The sequence below is a fragment of the Chanodichthys erythropterus genome, chromosome 19 (genome assembly GCF_024489055.1).
Source record: "Chanodichthys erythropterus isolate Z2021 chromosome 19, ASM2448905v1, whole genome shotgun sequence".
NCBI classification, from domain to species: Eukaryota; Metazoa; Chordata; class Actinopteri; order Cypriniformes; family Xenocyprididae; genus Chanodichthys; species Chanodichthys erythropterus.
Genome location: NC_090239.1, coordinates 14,006,950 through 14,025,768, shown reverse-complemented (window position 1 = coordinate 14,025,768; position 18,819 = coordinate 14,006,950). Strand labels below are relative to the sequence as shown.

The following is an 18,819-nucleotide window of genomic DNA, read 5'->3' as shown; positions in this document are numbered from 1 at the left end:
ATTTCACTCTGGCCTACATCACAATTGGGGAGAAAAGACTATTGCAACCTTTGTTTAAAGCCGAATTCAATGGGTTTTATATTTTGAGTACAACATGAATTGCTTTTCAATAAACACAGTAACAGCCCCTGAAAGAGCATAATAAAAATCCCAGCAAGTCTATTTCTTTTTTTGTGTGCATGCTATACGTATTTAGTTGGGAGAAAGTCCTCACAAAGCAGTGTTTTGACTACTAAATTTACAAGATACCTTAGAGAAATCTCTTTTTAATCAAAGGCATACATATATGAGTAAACATTGTCCTGACACGAATTTGAGAAAGAATAGAGGGCTTGTTCTTCGATGGGGTGGAGTGTTTGTATGTGTGCTAAGGAACAACCGTCCTTGGCTCCTTATATTTCTCATTCATCTCTCACATCACATGGATGACTGGCACTAACTGAAAACACACACAGTCTAGGACTAGGTTCTTTGACCAGCAGTTCGGGTTCAGAGAGCTGCCTTACACACAAACAGAAAAAGACAAAGGCAGCTGTAAGTGATATATCTGTCATAAACCACACGGTAGCTAATTACTTTATGTGAGAAGCCCCCTCTTTGTATTAAATATACTATTTTAATATGTATTAAATACGCAATTTTATTAATATTTATGCTATTCCTTAACATAAAACAGGCTACTTAATACAAACACACACACTGCTATTAGGTGTGATGCTTTTTATATTGTACAAACTGTATATTCTATCCCCTTACACTAACCCTACCCCTAAACTTACCATCACAGAAAACGTTTTGCATTTTTTTGAACTTCAAATAAATAAATAAATACCCCGTTTTTAGTTGCCACAGTTTTAGGCTACTAACACTGGAGTAATAGTTCTCCAGAAGCCCCACACACACTGCTGATGTTCCAAAATGTCCGCGCACAGCGCACGAAATGGCCAAACATTAATAGAGTAGGCTGTGAGGAACTTCCAAAACGCTGTTTACAAGAAGTTTAATGTAGAGAACGTCATTGTTTTGCACAGGTAATTCTGATTTATAATGGAAAGTGTGTGTCGCTGTTTGCGGATTTTGCTGCCAGACAGTCACTTACACTTCTGAGATTGCAACCATCCACTGCTGTTCCTAGCCCAGCAGCAACCACGTGATGTTTTCGCAAGCTGTATCTGTTGTTAATACAGCAAACGCTGAAAACAACCATAAAACATTCCTGCTGGGGCAAGTTTTTATGAATGGCATTTTTCCTTCCTCGACTTTCCCCTTTTTTTGTGAATGAAAAACAACTGGAAACGTACTAGGGAAAACCCTAGGGATTCTCAAGCGTCGATTGGCTAAAAGAACGCAAGCTCCGCCCTCGGTGTTTAAACGTTGAAACTGATTGGTTGGAATGTGCAGAGAGGGTTCATTCATAAGGAAGGACAAAGAGAAGAAATTTGAGCTCTTGAAAGAGAAAATCCACCAATCAAAACCCTAAAGACTAAGCGAACATCCGACAACAAGAAAAGCAAGTTAAAGTCAGCAGAATGATTTAGGAAAGGTGTTTATATTTTCTTTAATCAACGCATTGTTGCCACACATACACACTAAAATTAAAAAGTTGCTTTTTATTGCTTCCTGACATTTTAAAACTTAACCTACAGTGATCATATGTAGAGAAAATATAGTTAGAAATAACATAAATTACAATGACAAGCCACATTAGGCTAAATAAAACAAATATACGTTTTACAGTGTAGACCTATAGGCTAACATCACTTAAATCTATATAGATAATAAAATCTTTATTTTTGTTGTTTCGAACCTTTTAGGCCAATGATAAAGTAGGCTATAACTCTTACACTATACCAGCATAAACGTGGCGTATACTTCAGTTAGGTGTCAGAATATCCGTATAAAATGTTTTCACCCCACAAAATCCATTGCAAACTCTTTAAACAATAGCGTCTTGCCTCAAATGGAGCAAAGAACAGGTCTCGAGCTGTCCAAACTGTGATTTAGCAGAGACCAGTGTGTGTTTATACGCACGCTGGTGGTTTTTTGTGAATGGAGCTCATTACGTATGCAGCCTTCTCGCGCTCCATTCACAAACTGCTGCTGCTGCTGCTGCCTCTGTCCGTCTTCCTTCCCCTCTCAGTCTGCGTGGATCTCATTAAAACAGCCTAAATGACCACAAACGGTTAAGGCATGGATTATAAGATGGATGGATATCTGGACCAGCAAGTGCCTTATACTTTAGCTAATGTGAGTATGGCTTTATTCACTTCAAAGCGTCGTTGCGCTTCACGCGGGGATGTTGTGCTGTTTCTCTGTCGTCGTTGCATGTGATTTGTTTTAAGCAAGCGCTGTTGCGTTAAAAACTGCTTTCAGTTTAGGCTGATACAAAGTAAAACTGAAGTAAATAGTCTACTCAATATTCTATTTCTCCATATGTTGTACGTTGTGCTCAAAATAAGGTAAAGTTTAATCCTTTCGGTAAAAGCTTCACTCAAATTTGAACTCTTAAAGGAAATCAAAACTTCCGTTTTTAGGATGCTTGAATTGTCAGTATTTGCTAATGCAAGGGGCAATGCACTGAATTAAGTTTTGATGCTGAATCGTCCTAAACTATCCTATGACCAAAAAGTATTTAGTCTTGACAGTATCCTGTATTTTTTGTGCCTTGTCATAGCCTAGTGCATTGTAACAATCACTTTTTTCATTTCTTTTTAAAAATTCTAGTTCTCTATAGTGTTTATTAAAATAAATATCCACCCTTTTCATTAGGAAGTCACACTCTTCTTCAATGTGTGTATGTATTTTTCACTTACATAATGTTATTTCTGTTTTGTAGAGGTCGCAAGGAAATGGGCCCCTAAATAGACTGTTGATGGCGACGAAAAGGAAATACATGGACACCGAATTACCCCCTCAGGAATCTGAAGGTAAAGTAGCAAGCAAGTTTAACAAATTTGATATTGTTTTATCTACACTGTTTCAATAGTCAGGACGGTATCTGTTAAAATGTCAGAATTTAAAAGTGAAAAGTCAAAAAAATGACTATGTTAGACTTATGAAAATTAAATAAATATGTGTAGCTCATATGAAAGAATAGATCCGAATGATAATGATTTCTGTTTCTTGTTTTTAGATCTTTTTCAGGATTTAAGCCAACTTCAGGAGACATGGCTCACCGAAGGTATGTGTCCATTCTAAGCATGTATTGTGTGTCTGTATTGTAATAAATATGTCCCTCTAGTGGCAATGAGCTAGGAAATGTCACATAAGGACATGCTAAGTGCACACAGCTCAGTTAGATTTATAAAAGAAACACAATAGAAAGACTAATCAGACTGGGGTGGCTTATTTGCCCAAATAAGGCAGGACAGCAGTTTCATGTTTTCAATTTAGAAGTTTAGAAAAAATCATCTTTTTAAATAGGCAGGATACAGTATTTAAGGTTCGTTTTGCTGTACATCAGGACAATCGCCATGTCAACATATAGTTGCAAATGTGTTGCTTTTGTTAAGTGTACAAAAATGCCTTGGTTGCACAATTCTGCTGGTTACATTTTATCGAAAAATCCTGACAAAGGCTCTTAAAGCCAGTACACCCAGGCAAAGCAAACAAACAGCATCAAAGCTAGACAGTCAGGAGGCAAATAGTTGAAATGAACCCTGCCAGAAACAATTTACTGTGTACATGTCAGAGTGTGGAGAACACAAAGGCTGCTCTCAATGAGACCGGGTGGCTGGAACCCTGCTGTTTTGAATGAATTATACATCTGTCCCATAGCAAACCCTTATATGTATTCTAGGATAATAATTAAGAGGTGAATTGAATGCAATTTTAAAAATGGAATGATAAACAAGGATTTTGTGCACATTTAGCTTATATTAGTGAGAATGTTAATGCATAATTTTATCTAATGCTCTGTCAGAAGTTAAAACAGACTGGATGTAATTGCATACAGTTAAGATGAGATGGCATATGGCCATATATACTTTTTGAGTTATTCCAGACTAAATGTACATGTCCTAATATATTTTGTTATATCATGTCCTAATAAATGTTAGGACGTGTGCATTTAGTCTGGAATATCTCAAAAAGTACATGCTGTCTCAATATACTGCGTCATCCTGAGAGCAGAACTATCTGCTATTATTATTCAGCGTCAAACTGTGAACTTCACACATCATTCAGGAGACAGAGAAGGCAAAGACCGTAAACCAGAAACAATAGAGAATCATCACAACAAGTAGTACACTGAAATTTAACAGGTGAAGTACAATCGCATGTTGTATTTCTCAGCTGTAATTCGCTTTGGATACAAGCGTCTGCTGAATGAATAAATGTAAATGAGTAGAAAAGGAGTAACACTTTAGCTGCAATGAAGTTTGACCAGAGAGTACAGAGCAAAGAACAACTTTATTGTTCATACACATTTGCTTTTTAAAAGCAGCCACATTTTTTGCTGGCCATGAACTTTTTTTCTTTCTTCTAGTCGGAGGGAAAGGCTTATTATCAGGTAATTATGAAGAGTAATTCATCATATTGTTAAAACAAACACTGCTTGCAGGGATTTTGCACTTTAAAGGGTAAGATAAAACATTGAAGGAAGCCAAAAGTTGTTAATTGAAAAGCTTGTCCAGTCATGTGAGTATTCTTTACATTTTAAGACAGACCGCCTGGCTCCTCCCAGGATCTGCCGAACCAAAAAAAAAAAAAAAAAGTTATTCAGGTTCCTTCAAAGAAAAAGGAAACATGTCTCCATGCATGCAGAGACAAACTTTGGTCTTGTGCTGACTTGCATTTCAAAGCCCTTGACAAGATGTTCCTGGAAGCTCATTGACTTGAAAAACACACACACACACACACACACACACACACACACACACACACACACACACACACACACACACACACACACACACACACACACACACACACACACACACACACACACACACACACACACACACACACACACACACAGACACAGACAGAGAGACACTCCCACAGATACACACAGACACATGGTCTGATGTGACCACGTATGCGTTCGCGTACACACACACACACACACACACACACACACACACACACACACAGAGAGAGAGAGACTAACTACTGAGAGAAATCGGGTTGGTTTCAATTAAAGAGCTTGAGGGACTCACATTAAACAGTTATTTTTTTTATCTGTCTAAAAATTGTGTGTGTTCCTTTTCAAAAAAGTTGAAACATGTCTAAATGATTTATTGCTTGATCTGGTGGGCCAAATATTGGCTTCAGCTTTGTCTCATAAAAACAGCCTTACTAATCTTCCTCGGGGCAGAAAAGAAGAAAACTTAAATGGCTCTAATATAATTACAGTATAGCAACAGGATAAGAGCAGCATCTATGAAATTAATGTAATTTCTTTGAGCATGCTCAAAGGGGCATCAGTACTGTTTCCGTCACACAGGAAGTGCCAGATTAATGTTAAAGAGATGGATTTAAATCTCCCATCCTTTTGGTTTCTGTGTTTATAGTTGGCTGGCTGAAAGGGGAGAGGGAATACGAAGAAAAAAGAAGTATGTTGAAGTTTCAAGCGTCTTTGTCATACACTAGTCCACATGACTAAGAGCTATTGCATGTCAGGGATAAAAAAAAAAAAAAAAGCAGTGGACAAAAGAGGAAGAACTATTTCTTTCGCTCGTGCCTTTTATTGAGCCATAAAACTGAACATTTTTATAACAATTAAATTTTTTGGTAGTATGTTTATCTATTATTATCATTATTTTCATTATTATTATTAAATGCCAGTTTAAGGGTAAATATTTTGTGGTGCATAGGGAAGTTGGTTTAAAATAAAGCTGAGAATAAAGGCCTGTTCACACCAAGGATGATAACGATAAAGATATAGTTCTGAAAATCATTCTAAATATAAAAGAACAGCAGAGTCTACACCACAATTATATATATATATATATAAAAAGATGAACACTATGACAGGAAATTCAAGGCCATAATCAATGCATCAGTATGTATAAATTTTAGCTGTTTTATTCAAGGACAACTCAATGTGGCTATTTTTATTTATTATTTTGTTTATTAGCATAATAACAGTGACTGTTCAACTGTATTGAGTAGCAGTCTTTGGTATTATATTCCATTATTGAACCAGTCTGCAAATTCACAAATCTACAAAAAGTAGAGTCAGCAAAACCACATATTATTATTATTAATACCCTTTATGGGACATTATTGATTGCTACTGTACTGCTTTTGGTTGTGTCTATAGATTTCATCCAGCACAACCTTTAAAGAAACACACAGCCATTTAAAGCTCAGCAGAATCTATTCACATTTATTTTGTTTATAAACACCTAAGAAAAAAAAATGACTGTACTCAATGCCAGATACATTAATCTTCTGATTATATGCATGCCAATACTTCGATGTGAAGAAAAAGTTCAAAGCAATCTTTTCCTTGTCTGAGGCTCATTAAACTTTAGGAACTGCACTCTTCTTCTACTTTCCCTTACACTTATCTTCTCTATTCTTTCTCTCGCTCCCTTTCTCTCCGCAAACACTTATTGCATGACCTTAAAAGCCAGCGTTCAAAGACTTCAAAGCAGGTGATGAATTCCAGAACACTTCACCAAGCAGAGCTCACCAACATTGTCTGAGAATGTCCTTAGATTTTTTTTTTTTTTTTTTTTTAATGTGCGCAGGAAGAGACATTTAGTATTAACGCTACACTGCTACATTTACTCTTCTGAATCGTTTCTTATTCTGCTGAAACATGCTTACGATGGATAAGCGAGGTAATTGGCTACATCAGCTTGAAAGTCTGTAAATCCATCAGCAGGGTTGGGCTAGAGTGTTGGTGATGAGTAGGGGGAGGACATCACTTTTTTGTGGTCTGACATTAATCACCTTTTTATGTTTAAATAAGGCCTATATGATACAGATGTGTAGGAGTGTCGGAAATGAAAGTGCCAAGCTTTGAACTCAGTGAATTTTCAATGCAACATGTTTATATTTGATAATTAGGTTGTAGGATTAGCATAATAATGTGGCAGGAATTATCCTTTTACATCTAAATTTAGTCACTCCAATCAAGTTGATACTTCAACACGCCCTTGCTTTAAACTAAACTAAATTTTTGTCGTCATTATCTACAAATCACTGCCTGTTAATTTCAGTTGATGTTAAAGGGTTAGTTCACCCAAAAATGAAAATTCTGTCATTAATTACTCACCCTCATGTCATTCCACACCTGTAAGACCTGCGTTCATCTTTGGAACACAAATTGAGATATTTTTGATGAAATATGATGGCTCAGTGAGGCCTCCATTGACAGCAAGATAATTAACACTTTCAAATGCCCAGAAAGCTACTAAAGACATATTTAAAACAATTCATGTTACTACAATGGTTCAACCTTAATGTTATGAAGAGACGAGAATACTTTTTGTATTCCACCAAAAAAACAAAATAATAACTTTATTCAACAATATCTAGTGATGGGCGATTTCAAAACACTGCTTCATGAAGCTTCGAAGCTTTACGAATCTTTTGTTTTGAATCATGGTTCGGAGCATGTATCAAACTGCGAAAGTCATGTGAACCATTGAAATTTGACTTTGGCTGTTTGATATACGCTCCGAACCATGATTCGAAACAAAAGATTCATAAAGCTTCGAAGATGGGGAATTAAAAGAGAACTGAATCAGTTAATTAACAAACTAAAATGTATATAAAACTATACTTTTTTCTGGCTTTTGTCAGGTCAATTAAGAACTAAGGGTACGTTTACATGACAACAATATACTAAAAAACATACGTTTTTCAATTTTTCACATACAAACAGTGTCAAAACGATCTGCGGAAATGATTAAAAGCGCTGTATTAATTATGCCAGGCCAGTAGGTGGCGATGTCACTTTGTAAAGAAACACTACACGCTTATAGACTGAACATGTATACGCATTTGCATGACATCATCGTTTTTGTAGTTTACAAGGAGACGATAACGGTATTGTTTTTAAACTTGCACTTTGAAACCAGTTTTCAAAAGTTTTGTCTTTTCAGGTCCCCAAAACGCCATTGTCGTATAAATAAATGCCCAAACACATAAAAAGTTTTACATTTTTAGTTGAAAACTGTGTCGTGCAATCGGCTTCTAAGTCATTCAGAGAAAGCACGGGTGCTGCTTTAAAAAATAATAAAAATTTTAAAAATTAAAAAATTAAAATAAAATAAAAAAGTAATATTAATATAGATAAAGGTGAAGCAGTGTCAGAAATACAAGCAAAGAAGAAGCAAAAATACAAATACAAGAAAAAGAAAAAAAGAAAAAAAAAGAAGCAGGGCAGATTTTGATACAAGAGTAATAATAGCCCATCTACTGTTCATCTGATGGAATTCAGCAGTAATCAAGATATCTGCACACACACACTCAGTGGTGATATTGATCTGCTGCCTGTGGAAAAGTGCTGGCACATGGAAAAGTGGAGGTGAAGGTCACGGGCTGTCCAGAGGCAGTAACTCAGGTTTCACATGCAGGGATGATGAAGGGATACACAGGCTAGGCTAATGGACAGCCCATCCCTTCATCAAATCACATTGTACATTTAGGCTATGTGCGCTCAAGAAAAATGACTTGGTTTGAAGACATATTTTGAGTCTGATCTCTGAGTCAACAGTTCAAAAATTACGACAGGCAGGAAAACATAAATAACTTTATGGTCTGTTTGGGGTCAGAGAGAGAGACCACAAATTGGTCAAACAGCATATTTAACATTGAAGTATGAGGACGATACTAAATTATAGTATAATTATACAAATTTATAGTTATATATAAATTCAAATCATTTGTTTCACTTAATTTTAATTTTTCCACAAATTCACCTCAAACAGAAACAGCACTTATAGAATCGATACTAGTTAAATTTAGGAAAAGTGCATATACTTTGTGGTAACACTTCAGTAATATACTGGGTTTCAGAGGAAGTTCATAAAAGAATATAAAGAAAAAAATAATTTGAAAATAATAATGCTTATTTTAATGTTTTGGTGGTCTTTGCAGCTCAAGTTCCTGACAACGATGAGCAGTTTGTTCCTGACTTCCATTCAGAGAACTGTAAGTACAGCATCCCTTTTGATTTACATCTTAAGCATGAACATTAATGAACTTGAAACCTGAGAGGGTGAGAAAGATGACAAAAACAAAAAGATAAAGAAAAGGAAGTAGGTTTGTCCTCCAATTATTTGTCCAAAATGTGAGTGATTGACAAACTGCTGGAGGCTGAGGCGTGGAGTTTTTCAGGCGAACAGTCTTGTTCTCAGGCTCTGTGTGACAGAAACATTCGATACATAACCTACACTTACACTGACGCATTTGGATGTTCATATTAAAGAGCACCTTCCATTTGCATGTGCCTGAAAGACTCAATTGAGCAGCCAAGGAAGCCGGTAAAAGATCATTCATGAGTCAAGCACAAAGATTTCCTTTTTGTGTCCGTCAGAGGTGTAAATGGGAAAGCAAATTCCTGTACTGCGCAACGCAAAGGCTGCCTTTTCAATTGCTTTCCTCATTTTGTTGTGTCTCCCGTCAATGGCGTGCCAGGCTTTGTGGTGCGCGCTCTGTAAACACTTCCCCTTGAACCTTTTGTTAGAGCCATTCACAACGTATCGGGTTGGGTCTTTACCACGTTGGCAACTCTGTTATGGTGACAATTTTTTTTTTCAAAGGTTGCAAAGTTCATGGTATGAGTCATACATCTTGTTTTTTTCAGTAACATGACCTGGTCCGTGGCTTCCTAAATGACGCAGAGTAGTCGCAATCCCAAAACTCATGTGTGCAAACAGTGCTTTAGTACCCCATTCCAGATCTGACCTCTAGTGACAGATGCTCCCCATAACATATTGTTCTTGTCTGTTGTGCAACAATGAGGGGGAGGAAGTGGAGATGAACTCTGGGGCAGGAAAGGGTCATGTCTACTTAACCCCATCAGGACATAACCAATCACCAGTGCTCTTTGCCATTGACAGCCTTTCCTAATACTCACAGAGGAGATGGGAGTTCAGGCTGACAGGCCTGTCACATTAGTTAAGTGGAGCAAAGCTTTGACTGACAGCAACACCCGCCCTTTCATTTAGACGTAATGGAGTAATTACTCACGAATTGGTCGCCATTTGAGGTCGCTCATTGAAAAAAAGGCTTGAGTTGACAAGGCAGCTATAAACATAAACATAATCTCCCACGTTTGTGGTCTCTATAGTGTGGGTCAGTTTATGCCACCAGCTAAGATCCAAACACAGCCTCCTCCCTATCGCTTGGCTAGGTTCAAACTCACTCACTCACAAGATTACCATGACATTCAGGTGAGTCAGATGTTTTGCTAAACAGTGCCAGCATGTTATGTTTCATAACTGTCTCTTTGCCTTTTGTCTGTAAACACATAAGGGAAAACAAGATACATGAAGCCAAGTGTTCGGTTGTTTTGCCAGTCAAGTTGTTTCCCGTCTGGGCACGACCGTGAGTCTAAGACTCTGGGACAGAACGGAATGCCAGATTAAAGAAGTGGGGGGAGGTGCTGGACATGCTGTTGTGCAACACCTGCACATCTGGAAAATCTATCCCCATCCCTCTCGTTTTTCCACATTGAGAGTCTCCATTTGGCGTAACTGTGACCTCTGTTTGTCATTATTAGCGATGGAACTTGGTGGAACGATTCTACTTGGTACATAAAATGTCATTCAAAACTTGGGCTGTAAATGTGAACATGACTAGGTTGACTAGTTAGGGAATCATTAGCACATTAAACACTTTAAAATGACTCCTCCAGGCTTTAGACAGTGCTGTAGAGTGGCCAAAGGTAATGAATCAGAACAACGGATCACAAAGAAAACACCAAACCAAAATTGTAATAAAATAAAAGGGTTACACTTTATTTTACAGTACCGTAGTTACATTGTACTTACTCAAATAAGTACTGAGTACTTTTAATTAACTTCATACTTACTATAGAGTTACAGTTAGGGCTAGGGTTTGGTTTAGGGTTAGTTACTTGTAATTATGCATAATTTACTGTTATTACTATAATAAGTACGTGTAGTAACATTTAACTACGGCACTGTAAAATAAAGTGTTACCAATAAAAGTGTACATTTTGTCTTTTAATATTTATGAAATAGTAATTGTGAACATTTTTGATTTTTTACATCTAAATAATGCAAGCTTTTTACCAGTTTTTGAGGTGGAAAAATCAAGTTAATTGAGGGGGGAAAAACATACAGTACAGTCCAAAAGTTTGGAACCACTTAGATTTTTTATGTTTTTAAAAGAAGTTTTGTCTGCTCACCAAGGCTACATTTATTTATTTAAAAATACAGAAAAAACAGTAATATTGTGAAATATTATTACAATTTAAAATAACTGTTTTCTATTTGAATATATTTCACAAAGTAATTTATTCCTGTGATGCAAAGCTGAATTTTCAGCATCATTACTCCAGTCTTCAGTGTCACATGATCCTTCAGAAATCATTCTAATATGCTGATCTGCTGCTCAAGAAACATTTAATGTATACAATTGTACAAAATATTTGTGTAATATTTTTTTTCAGGATTATTTGATGAATAGAAAGTTCAAAAGAACAGTGTTTATCTGAAATCTAATCTTTTGTAACATTATAAATGTCTTTACTGCCACTTTTGATTGATTTAATGCATCCTTGCTGAATAAAAGTATTCATTTCTTTAATTTCTTTTCAAAAAAATAAAAATAAAAATTCTTACTGACCCCAAACTTTTGAACGGTAGTGTATAATGCTACAGAAGCTTTGTATTTCAGATAAATGCTGTTCTTTTGAACTTTCTATTCATCAAGGAATCCTGAAAAAAAAGTACACAACTGTTTTCAACATTGAAAATAATCATAAATGTTTCTTGAGCAGCAGATCAGCATATTAGAATGATTTCTGAAGGATCATGTGACACTGAAGACTGAAGTAATGATGCTGAAAATTCAGCTTTGCATCACAGGAATAAATTACTGTCAAATATATAATAAATGTAGCCTTGCTGAGCAGACGAAACTTCTTTTAAAAACATTAAAAATCTTAGTGGTTCCAAACTTTTGGACTGTACTGTACATATATAATATTTATTTCATTTTTCTTATTGATTTTGTAAATATTTTTTCCATTTATGCCTATGAATTTTTTTTTTTTTCACCACAAAAATGGGTAAAAAAATATTATATTATACATATATTTTTTCCAGATCTCTTTATACTATTGATTAGTAGAAGGAGTTTTCATTTTGTTTGTAAAGGCACTCAACAAACAGGATTCTTTCTCCCATTCATGAAAATGCCCAAGAACAGAACTGACTCCACCCTCATGGTTCCTTTTTCTGAATGGAGGTTTTAACCCCACCCCCATCCTGTTTCCCCTCCAACTGTACTGAATTGTGATAATTTAGGCTGCCTTTTCTCTCCCGTTCTCTCTGTCTCAACACTGAGTGTTCCAAGATGTGAGTTAATCCTGCAAATGCTGTGTTGTGAGAGCCATTGTTTGGTTTTGTGCCTTGTAGTAATTATATAGGAAGTTGTGGCTATAAATCCAGTTCAAGAAAAGAGAAGTCTGCTTAAAAAGAGAGATGAAAACACAAGAGATGTGCAAAGGGATTTCTAAATTTACAGTCCCAAGCTTGTTTGTATTGCGTTGCCCTTCCGTTAGCTCTCTCGACGTGTCTGATATATCACTGGATTGTGCTGTTGTGCTCGCCTCCCGCCCCTTCTCAAACAAAATATGCAGCTCTACAGCTCTCAGCTTTCCAAAATACAGCTGCTATGCAACAAAGTCTGCAAAAACATCCTCAAGAGTGCCAAAAATGTACAGAGACCAGTCATTCTACCCCGTAGAGGGGGCCAGGCTTTCCTCTTTCACTAACTTTTTGCAGAGAAATGAGCCACACGCGTACACACACACACCGACACACGCGCACATTTAAGCCCCACATTTTTTATGAATGGGCTGGTTGTGAGGGACTGGCTGAGGCAGCACATTAAGAGAAAACGGAATCTCCATTCATGATTTGGACTGACTGAGAGTTGCGCTCAACACAGCCGTTACAGAGATGTTTTTCCTCTACCTCTTCTTCTTTCTTCACCCTCTCTCTCTCTCTTTACTCTGTTTCACTCTTTCTTTGTGTTTTTTTTTTTTTTTTTGCTTTTTCTTTGTTGCTTGTTATTCTACTTTTTCTGCTCTCTTGTTTTTTCTTTCCTTTTTTGCTCTGTCTTTAACAGTTCATTTTTTGCTTGCTCTGTTTTTCGAACACTACACAATACGTGTGTATTTTTACATTTATTTCATGCATTAGGTATGATGAACTATTATACCTAATTTTTTTTTACATTTACTAATCTCAGTTCATGTTCATTTATAAATAAACTACTGTTCCAATGTTTGAGTTCATTGAGATTTTTTTTTAAAGAAATTAATATTTTATTCAGCAAAGATGCATTTAGTTGATCAAAAGTGACAGTAAAGACATTAATAATCTTACAGAAGTTTTCTGTTTCGAATAAATTGGACATTCTATTCATCCAAGAATCCAGAGAGCTAAAGTATCAGTTTCCACAAAATTACTGAGCAGCACAACTGTTTTCAAAATTGATAATAAGAAGCACCAAATTAGCATATTAGAATGATTTCTGAAGGATCATGTGACACTGAAAACTGGAGTAATAGCTGTTGGAAATTCAGCTTTGCAATCACAGCAATAAATTGCATTTTAAAATATATTAAAATAGAAAACAGTATTTTCAATTGTAATAATATTTCATAATAGTATTGTTTTTATGGTAAAATGCAGCTTTGGTTTGCATAAGAGACTTAAAATCATGATTAAACATGAATGAATTCAATGAAAATATTGTGTGTAAAAGCATAAGTGTTCTTTAAATGATGTTTTAGGGCGTTTTTATAGGTGGATACTGTAAGTGCCAGTAAACAGAAGCTCAGACACTATGTAAACCATGAATTTAGAAGCTTGTGCCCGGTCTGCTGTTGGAACAAGTTAGAACATCTACTGCAGGCTGAGGTATGGCTGCCAAGGCATTGAATGGACAGTAGTGTGTATTTTACTGCATCGTGAGGACAGAATCAACGGGGCAAACACTCTAAACCTACAGGCAGGAAATTGTCTTTTCTCATACTCTCAAAGAGAGGCTCTTTTCCTCTTTTCCTCCCTTCTCCTGCTGATAGAAAAGAAACTGAGGTGGGGGGCTAATGATAACATAGAACATATGTAACATAACGTACACACGTCCACACACATCAGAGACTTCCAGCGCACTGCGATAGACAGTGTTTGGAGTCTTTTCCAGCTAAATAGTGCAAGTCATTGCCGGTCTTAATCACTTCGCTTAGTTCAGTTCAGCATAATCTTAGGGCAGTTCTGCTGAAATGCGACGTGCCTCGTATTGAAAAAGCAATGATGGATCTATTGATCCAGGGTGATCTCAAGAGTAGATCAGGCACCTTAAGAAAAAAGCTTGAGTGTTTCTTTATCTCTCCCTGTATAATTATGATATCAGTCCAGATGGGACAAGTCTCAGTAGAAATGTATTTCTCACCGGCTTGACAGAAATTCAATGAGCAGGTGTTATCTCCCTTCGGAGATAAAAACGTCCCTCTCTACGTCTCCATTCTCTACAGTAGAGTTCATTATATAATTTGTGCAATGAGCAGAAAATCAATATATGCATTAAACATTAAGTGCGGACTGCAATATATTGAGGGCTGATGAATGTGAGGTTGAGAGTTTGATTACACTTTCCACATGAACGCACGCATAAAACACTATCATGTTGCCATGGATGACATCATTCTATTGCGCTTACAGATTATGGTCATCCACCTTTCGCATTTTCACTTTCGTCTATGTTTTTCCTAAGTTAATCTTTTGGTAATGGTAAAATATAGCTTAATGATTCATTTTTAATGACGGGTGGTGCATTTCTTTTATTGGCAAAGGGTGTCATAGGGTTTCAGCAGAAAAAAAATAACCCGATCATAAAGGGAAGTGATACCGTGCGTTTAACAGAAACGTGTCTATACCATTCAGACGTCTTCAGACAGTCTCATCCACACCCATCACCATGTGACATTTACTACACAAAAACACATTAAGCATCCAAAAGCTGTGTTTTCAAACAAAGGACGTATTGAGAGCCCACAAATGTAGCTTCACACGAGACTCTACTTATCTTGTCATTCAAGTTTGTCAACAGTTTTGTGCTACCGATAGCCGTCTGAAACTCAAAAGGGAAGTTGCTGACACTCTGAAGTGACAGTCAAACACAAGCGAGCATTTTTGTGGAAAAACCCCTGGCCAATCACCATCTGAGAGAAGCCAGAACTTCCTTTTTTATTTGTGTTTTCTCGCTTGCACTCTCTTTCATTGTGATCGTGTTGACATGGACACCACATGTCCACCATGTGTTGCTGTACTGTGCTGAGATGACAGCATTGTTTCTGCAAAACCTCTAGCTGAAAGAACAGTCCTTTCTATCATCCTTGTCCCTCCCCGGACTTTCCACGGATCATTTTAATGATCGTGAATTTATATAAACCTCCCCAAATGAGAGAAAGAACCTTTTTAAAAAGCTTAGCTTCTTTTCTACTTAAACCAAAAACTCCAAAAACAACAACTTATCTTTGTATTGTTCACCAGGCCATTATACACTCTATCAAAAGGGGCCCAGTAATCAAAATCTTGAAACAAAGGGGCTCAATTAATCAAAAGTGTCAGTAAACAACAACATTTCTAATGTTACAAAAGATTTCTATTTCAAATAAATGCTGTTCTTTTGAACTTTCTGTTCCTCAAAGAATTCTGCGGAAAAAAAGTATCAGTTTCTACAAAAATATTAAGTAGCACAACTGTTAATTAATAAATGTTACTTGCGCATAGTAGAATGATTTCTGAAGGATCATGTGACACTGCAGACTGGAGTGATGGCTGATGAAATTTCAGCTTTGCAATCAAATGTATAAGTTAAATTTTAAAATATATTAAAACAGAAAACAGTTCTTTTAAATGATAATATTTCACAATATTACTGTTTTACTGTATTTTTGTGCACATGAGAGACTTTTTTTAAAAACATTAAAAAAAAACTGATATATACAGTACAGTCCAAAAGTTTGGAACCACTAAGATTTTTAATGTTTTTAAAAGAAGTTTCGTCTGCTCACCAAGGCTACATTTATTTAATTAAAAATACAGTAAAAAACAGTAAAATTATTACAATTTAAAATAACTGTGTACTATTTAAATATATTTCACAAAGTAATTTATTCCTGTGATGCAAAGCTGAATTTTCAGCATCGTTACTCCAGTCTTCAGTGTCACATGATCCTTCAGAAATCATTCTAATATGCTGATCTGCTGCTTAAGAAACATTTATGATTATTTTCAATGTTGAAAACAGTTGTGTACTTTTTTTTTCAGGATTCCTTGATGAATAGAAAGTTCAAAAGAACAGCATTTATCTGAAATACAAAGCTTCTGTAGCATTATACACTACCGTTCAAAAGTTTGGGGTCAGTAAGAATTTTTATTTTAATTTTTTTGAAAAGAAATTAAAGAAATGAATACTTTTATTCAGCAAGGATGCATTAAATCAATCAAAAGTGGCAGTAAAGACATTTATAATGTTACAAAAGATTAGATTTCAGATAAACACTGTTCTTTTGAACGTTCTATTCATCAAATAATCCTGAAAAAAATATTGTACACAAATATTTTGTACAATTGTACACATTAAATGTTTCTTGAGCAGCAGATCAGCATATTAGAATGATTTCTGAAGGATCATGTGACACTGAAGACTGGAGTAATGATGCTGAAAATTCAGCTTTGCCATCACAGGAATAAATTACTTTGTGAAATATATTCAAATAGAAAACAGTTATTTTAAATTGTAATAATATTTCACAATATTACTGTTTTTACTGTATTTTTAATTAAAGGTACAATATGTAAAATTTTTGCAATAAAATATCCAAAAACCACTAGGCTAGTGTTATATATTTTGTCCAGCTGATTACAAACAATATCTCTAATGTTTTCAACTACTTGTAAATGTTGAGAAAATTCCCATTCTAAACAGTGACACGGGGCAGTGCAGTCGCCTGTCAATGACGTCAGTTACCTTTGTTACCGCCTTTACTGACGTAGAAACCACAAGACAATAGTGCCGTGGACAAATGCGGAAGTAGAGTCTAGCGTCCAGCAAACCACTAGCTTGCTTCAAGCAGTTCCTTATTTACTTCTTGCACGTTTTATGGTGGATTGTGTTACTTATTTATGGAACATAATTACTGTTTACCATTTGCCGCTGGTTCTGTCGTCAAGGACAGCTCCCGTAAACTCATGACCGGAAAAGCTGAAGCGGCGCCGGTGACTGTGTCATAATAAAAGTCCTGCTGCTCGTGAGGCGTGTGTTGATCAATCGCTCCAGCTCCTCGTTCAGCTCCCGCAACACTAGGTCCAGCTCTGCTTCATACTACAGTAACGTTAATAAACGCATCCACGAACATGAGTTCTTCCAGACTCCAATCCCTATTCTTTTGCACCGTCCGTTGAGATGGAGAACACATGTCCCAAGTTTCCGCTTTAAAACTTGGCGTCATCAAACTACGCCTTTGTTTTGAATAGGCTTCTAGCGACCTCTAGCGGAAAAAAATATCACAAATTGTACCTTTAAATAAATGTAGCCTTGGTGAGCAGACGAAACTTCTTTTAAAAACATTAAAAATCTTAGTGGTTCCAAACTTTTGGACTGTACTGTAAAAAAAAATAAGTTTTTCCTTTGCATTTTTCGCGTACTGACAACAACGTTGTCAAAATGATCCCATTTCACACGGATCCACGAAAACGATTAAAAACGCTGTATTATTCATACCAGGCCAGTAGTTGGCGATGTCACTTTGTAAAGAAACACTACGTGCCTATAGATCAAACACGTAATACGCATGGGTATGACATCACCTGTAAAAAGGTTAGTAGATATGGGAAGAAGGAGGCGGGAACTGGCGAACATTCAACGTAACTTTAATTCAAAAATAAACAAACAACAAAACGAAAGTAATGCCGGCAGACCCTCGCGGACGTCTGCCGGCCACACAAACATAATAAAACATAAAATAAAGTCCAGGCCTGGTCCTCTCTCGTCCTCCACGGTAGTCGCTCCTCCTTTTATGTTCCCGGAGCTCCTCCGTGAGGGACTCAAGGCCGGTGCGCCTCCCAGGTGAAGCTCATTAACACTCGCGCCACCGGCCTCGCGCCGTTCCCTCACGGCTCTCGCCCGCCCTGGTCGCCACATACCCCCATCGCCCCTCGCAGGCCGGGGGGTACTCCCGAGACTGCGCTCTACTCCCCCCCGGGGCCTGTCTCGGCGGCCGCAGCACCTGGGGGTAAGGACAGACGAGACGAGAGAAAGGAGACGGAAGCAAGGGGAGCGACAGGACGAGAGAGGGGAGAGAGGAAAAAGAAAAAAAAAAATTCTTGGTCCGGTTCCCCGACACACTGCCGCTTGGTCCTCAGCCTGCCGAGAGGCTCTTCTTCGCGGTGCCATGCGGTGGCACTGGACGCTCGGTGGACGGCCCGATCCTCGACCGCCTCCGGGCGGCCGGCGATGGCTCCTCCGACTGAGGGCAGCCGGCAGCGAGTCCCCCGTTCCCTGCTCCTCCCCTTTATGGCGGACGGCAGCAGGCTCCGGCCCACGGCGAACGGCGGCGACTCCTCCGCTCCCTCTTGGACGGCAGCCACC

General features: G+C 37.2%; 1 protein-coding gene across 5 annotated transcripts in view; it reads left to right on the top strand.

Annotated features, from left to right (window-relative positions):
• The first annotated feature begins 1,472 nt into the window (after positions 1 to 1,472).
• Positions 1,473 to 18,819, top strand: part of etv4 (ETS variant transcription factor 4) — a 31,912-nt gene continuing 14,565 nt past the window's right edge. Inside the window, exons 1-5 of one of the 5 annotated variants that reach the window (XM_067369620.1) lie at positions 1,473 to 2,247; positions 2,837 to 2,927; positions 3,134 to 3,181; positions 5,514 to 5,555; positions 9,058 to 9,111. In XM_067369620.1, the coding sequence (XP_067225721.1) occupies positions 2,191 to 2,247; positions 2,837 to 2,927; positions 3,134 to 3,181; positions 5,514 to 5,555; positions 9,058 to 9,111 (292 nt within the window). In that variant the 5' untranslated portion in view covers positions 1,473 to 2,190. Of the gene's footprint in view, positions 2,248 to 2,300; positions 2,460 to 2,659; positions 2,686 to 2,836; positions 2,928 to 3,133; positions 3,182 to 4,486; positions 4,511 to 5,513; positions 5,556 to 9,057; positions 9,112 to 18,819 lie in introns of those variants that run through there. The other 4 variants (XM_067369621.1, XM_067369623.1, XM_067369624.1 and 1 more) reach the window with 4 other exon arrangements.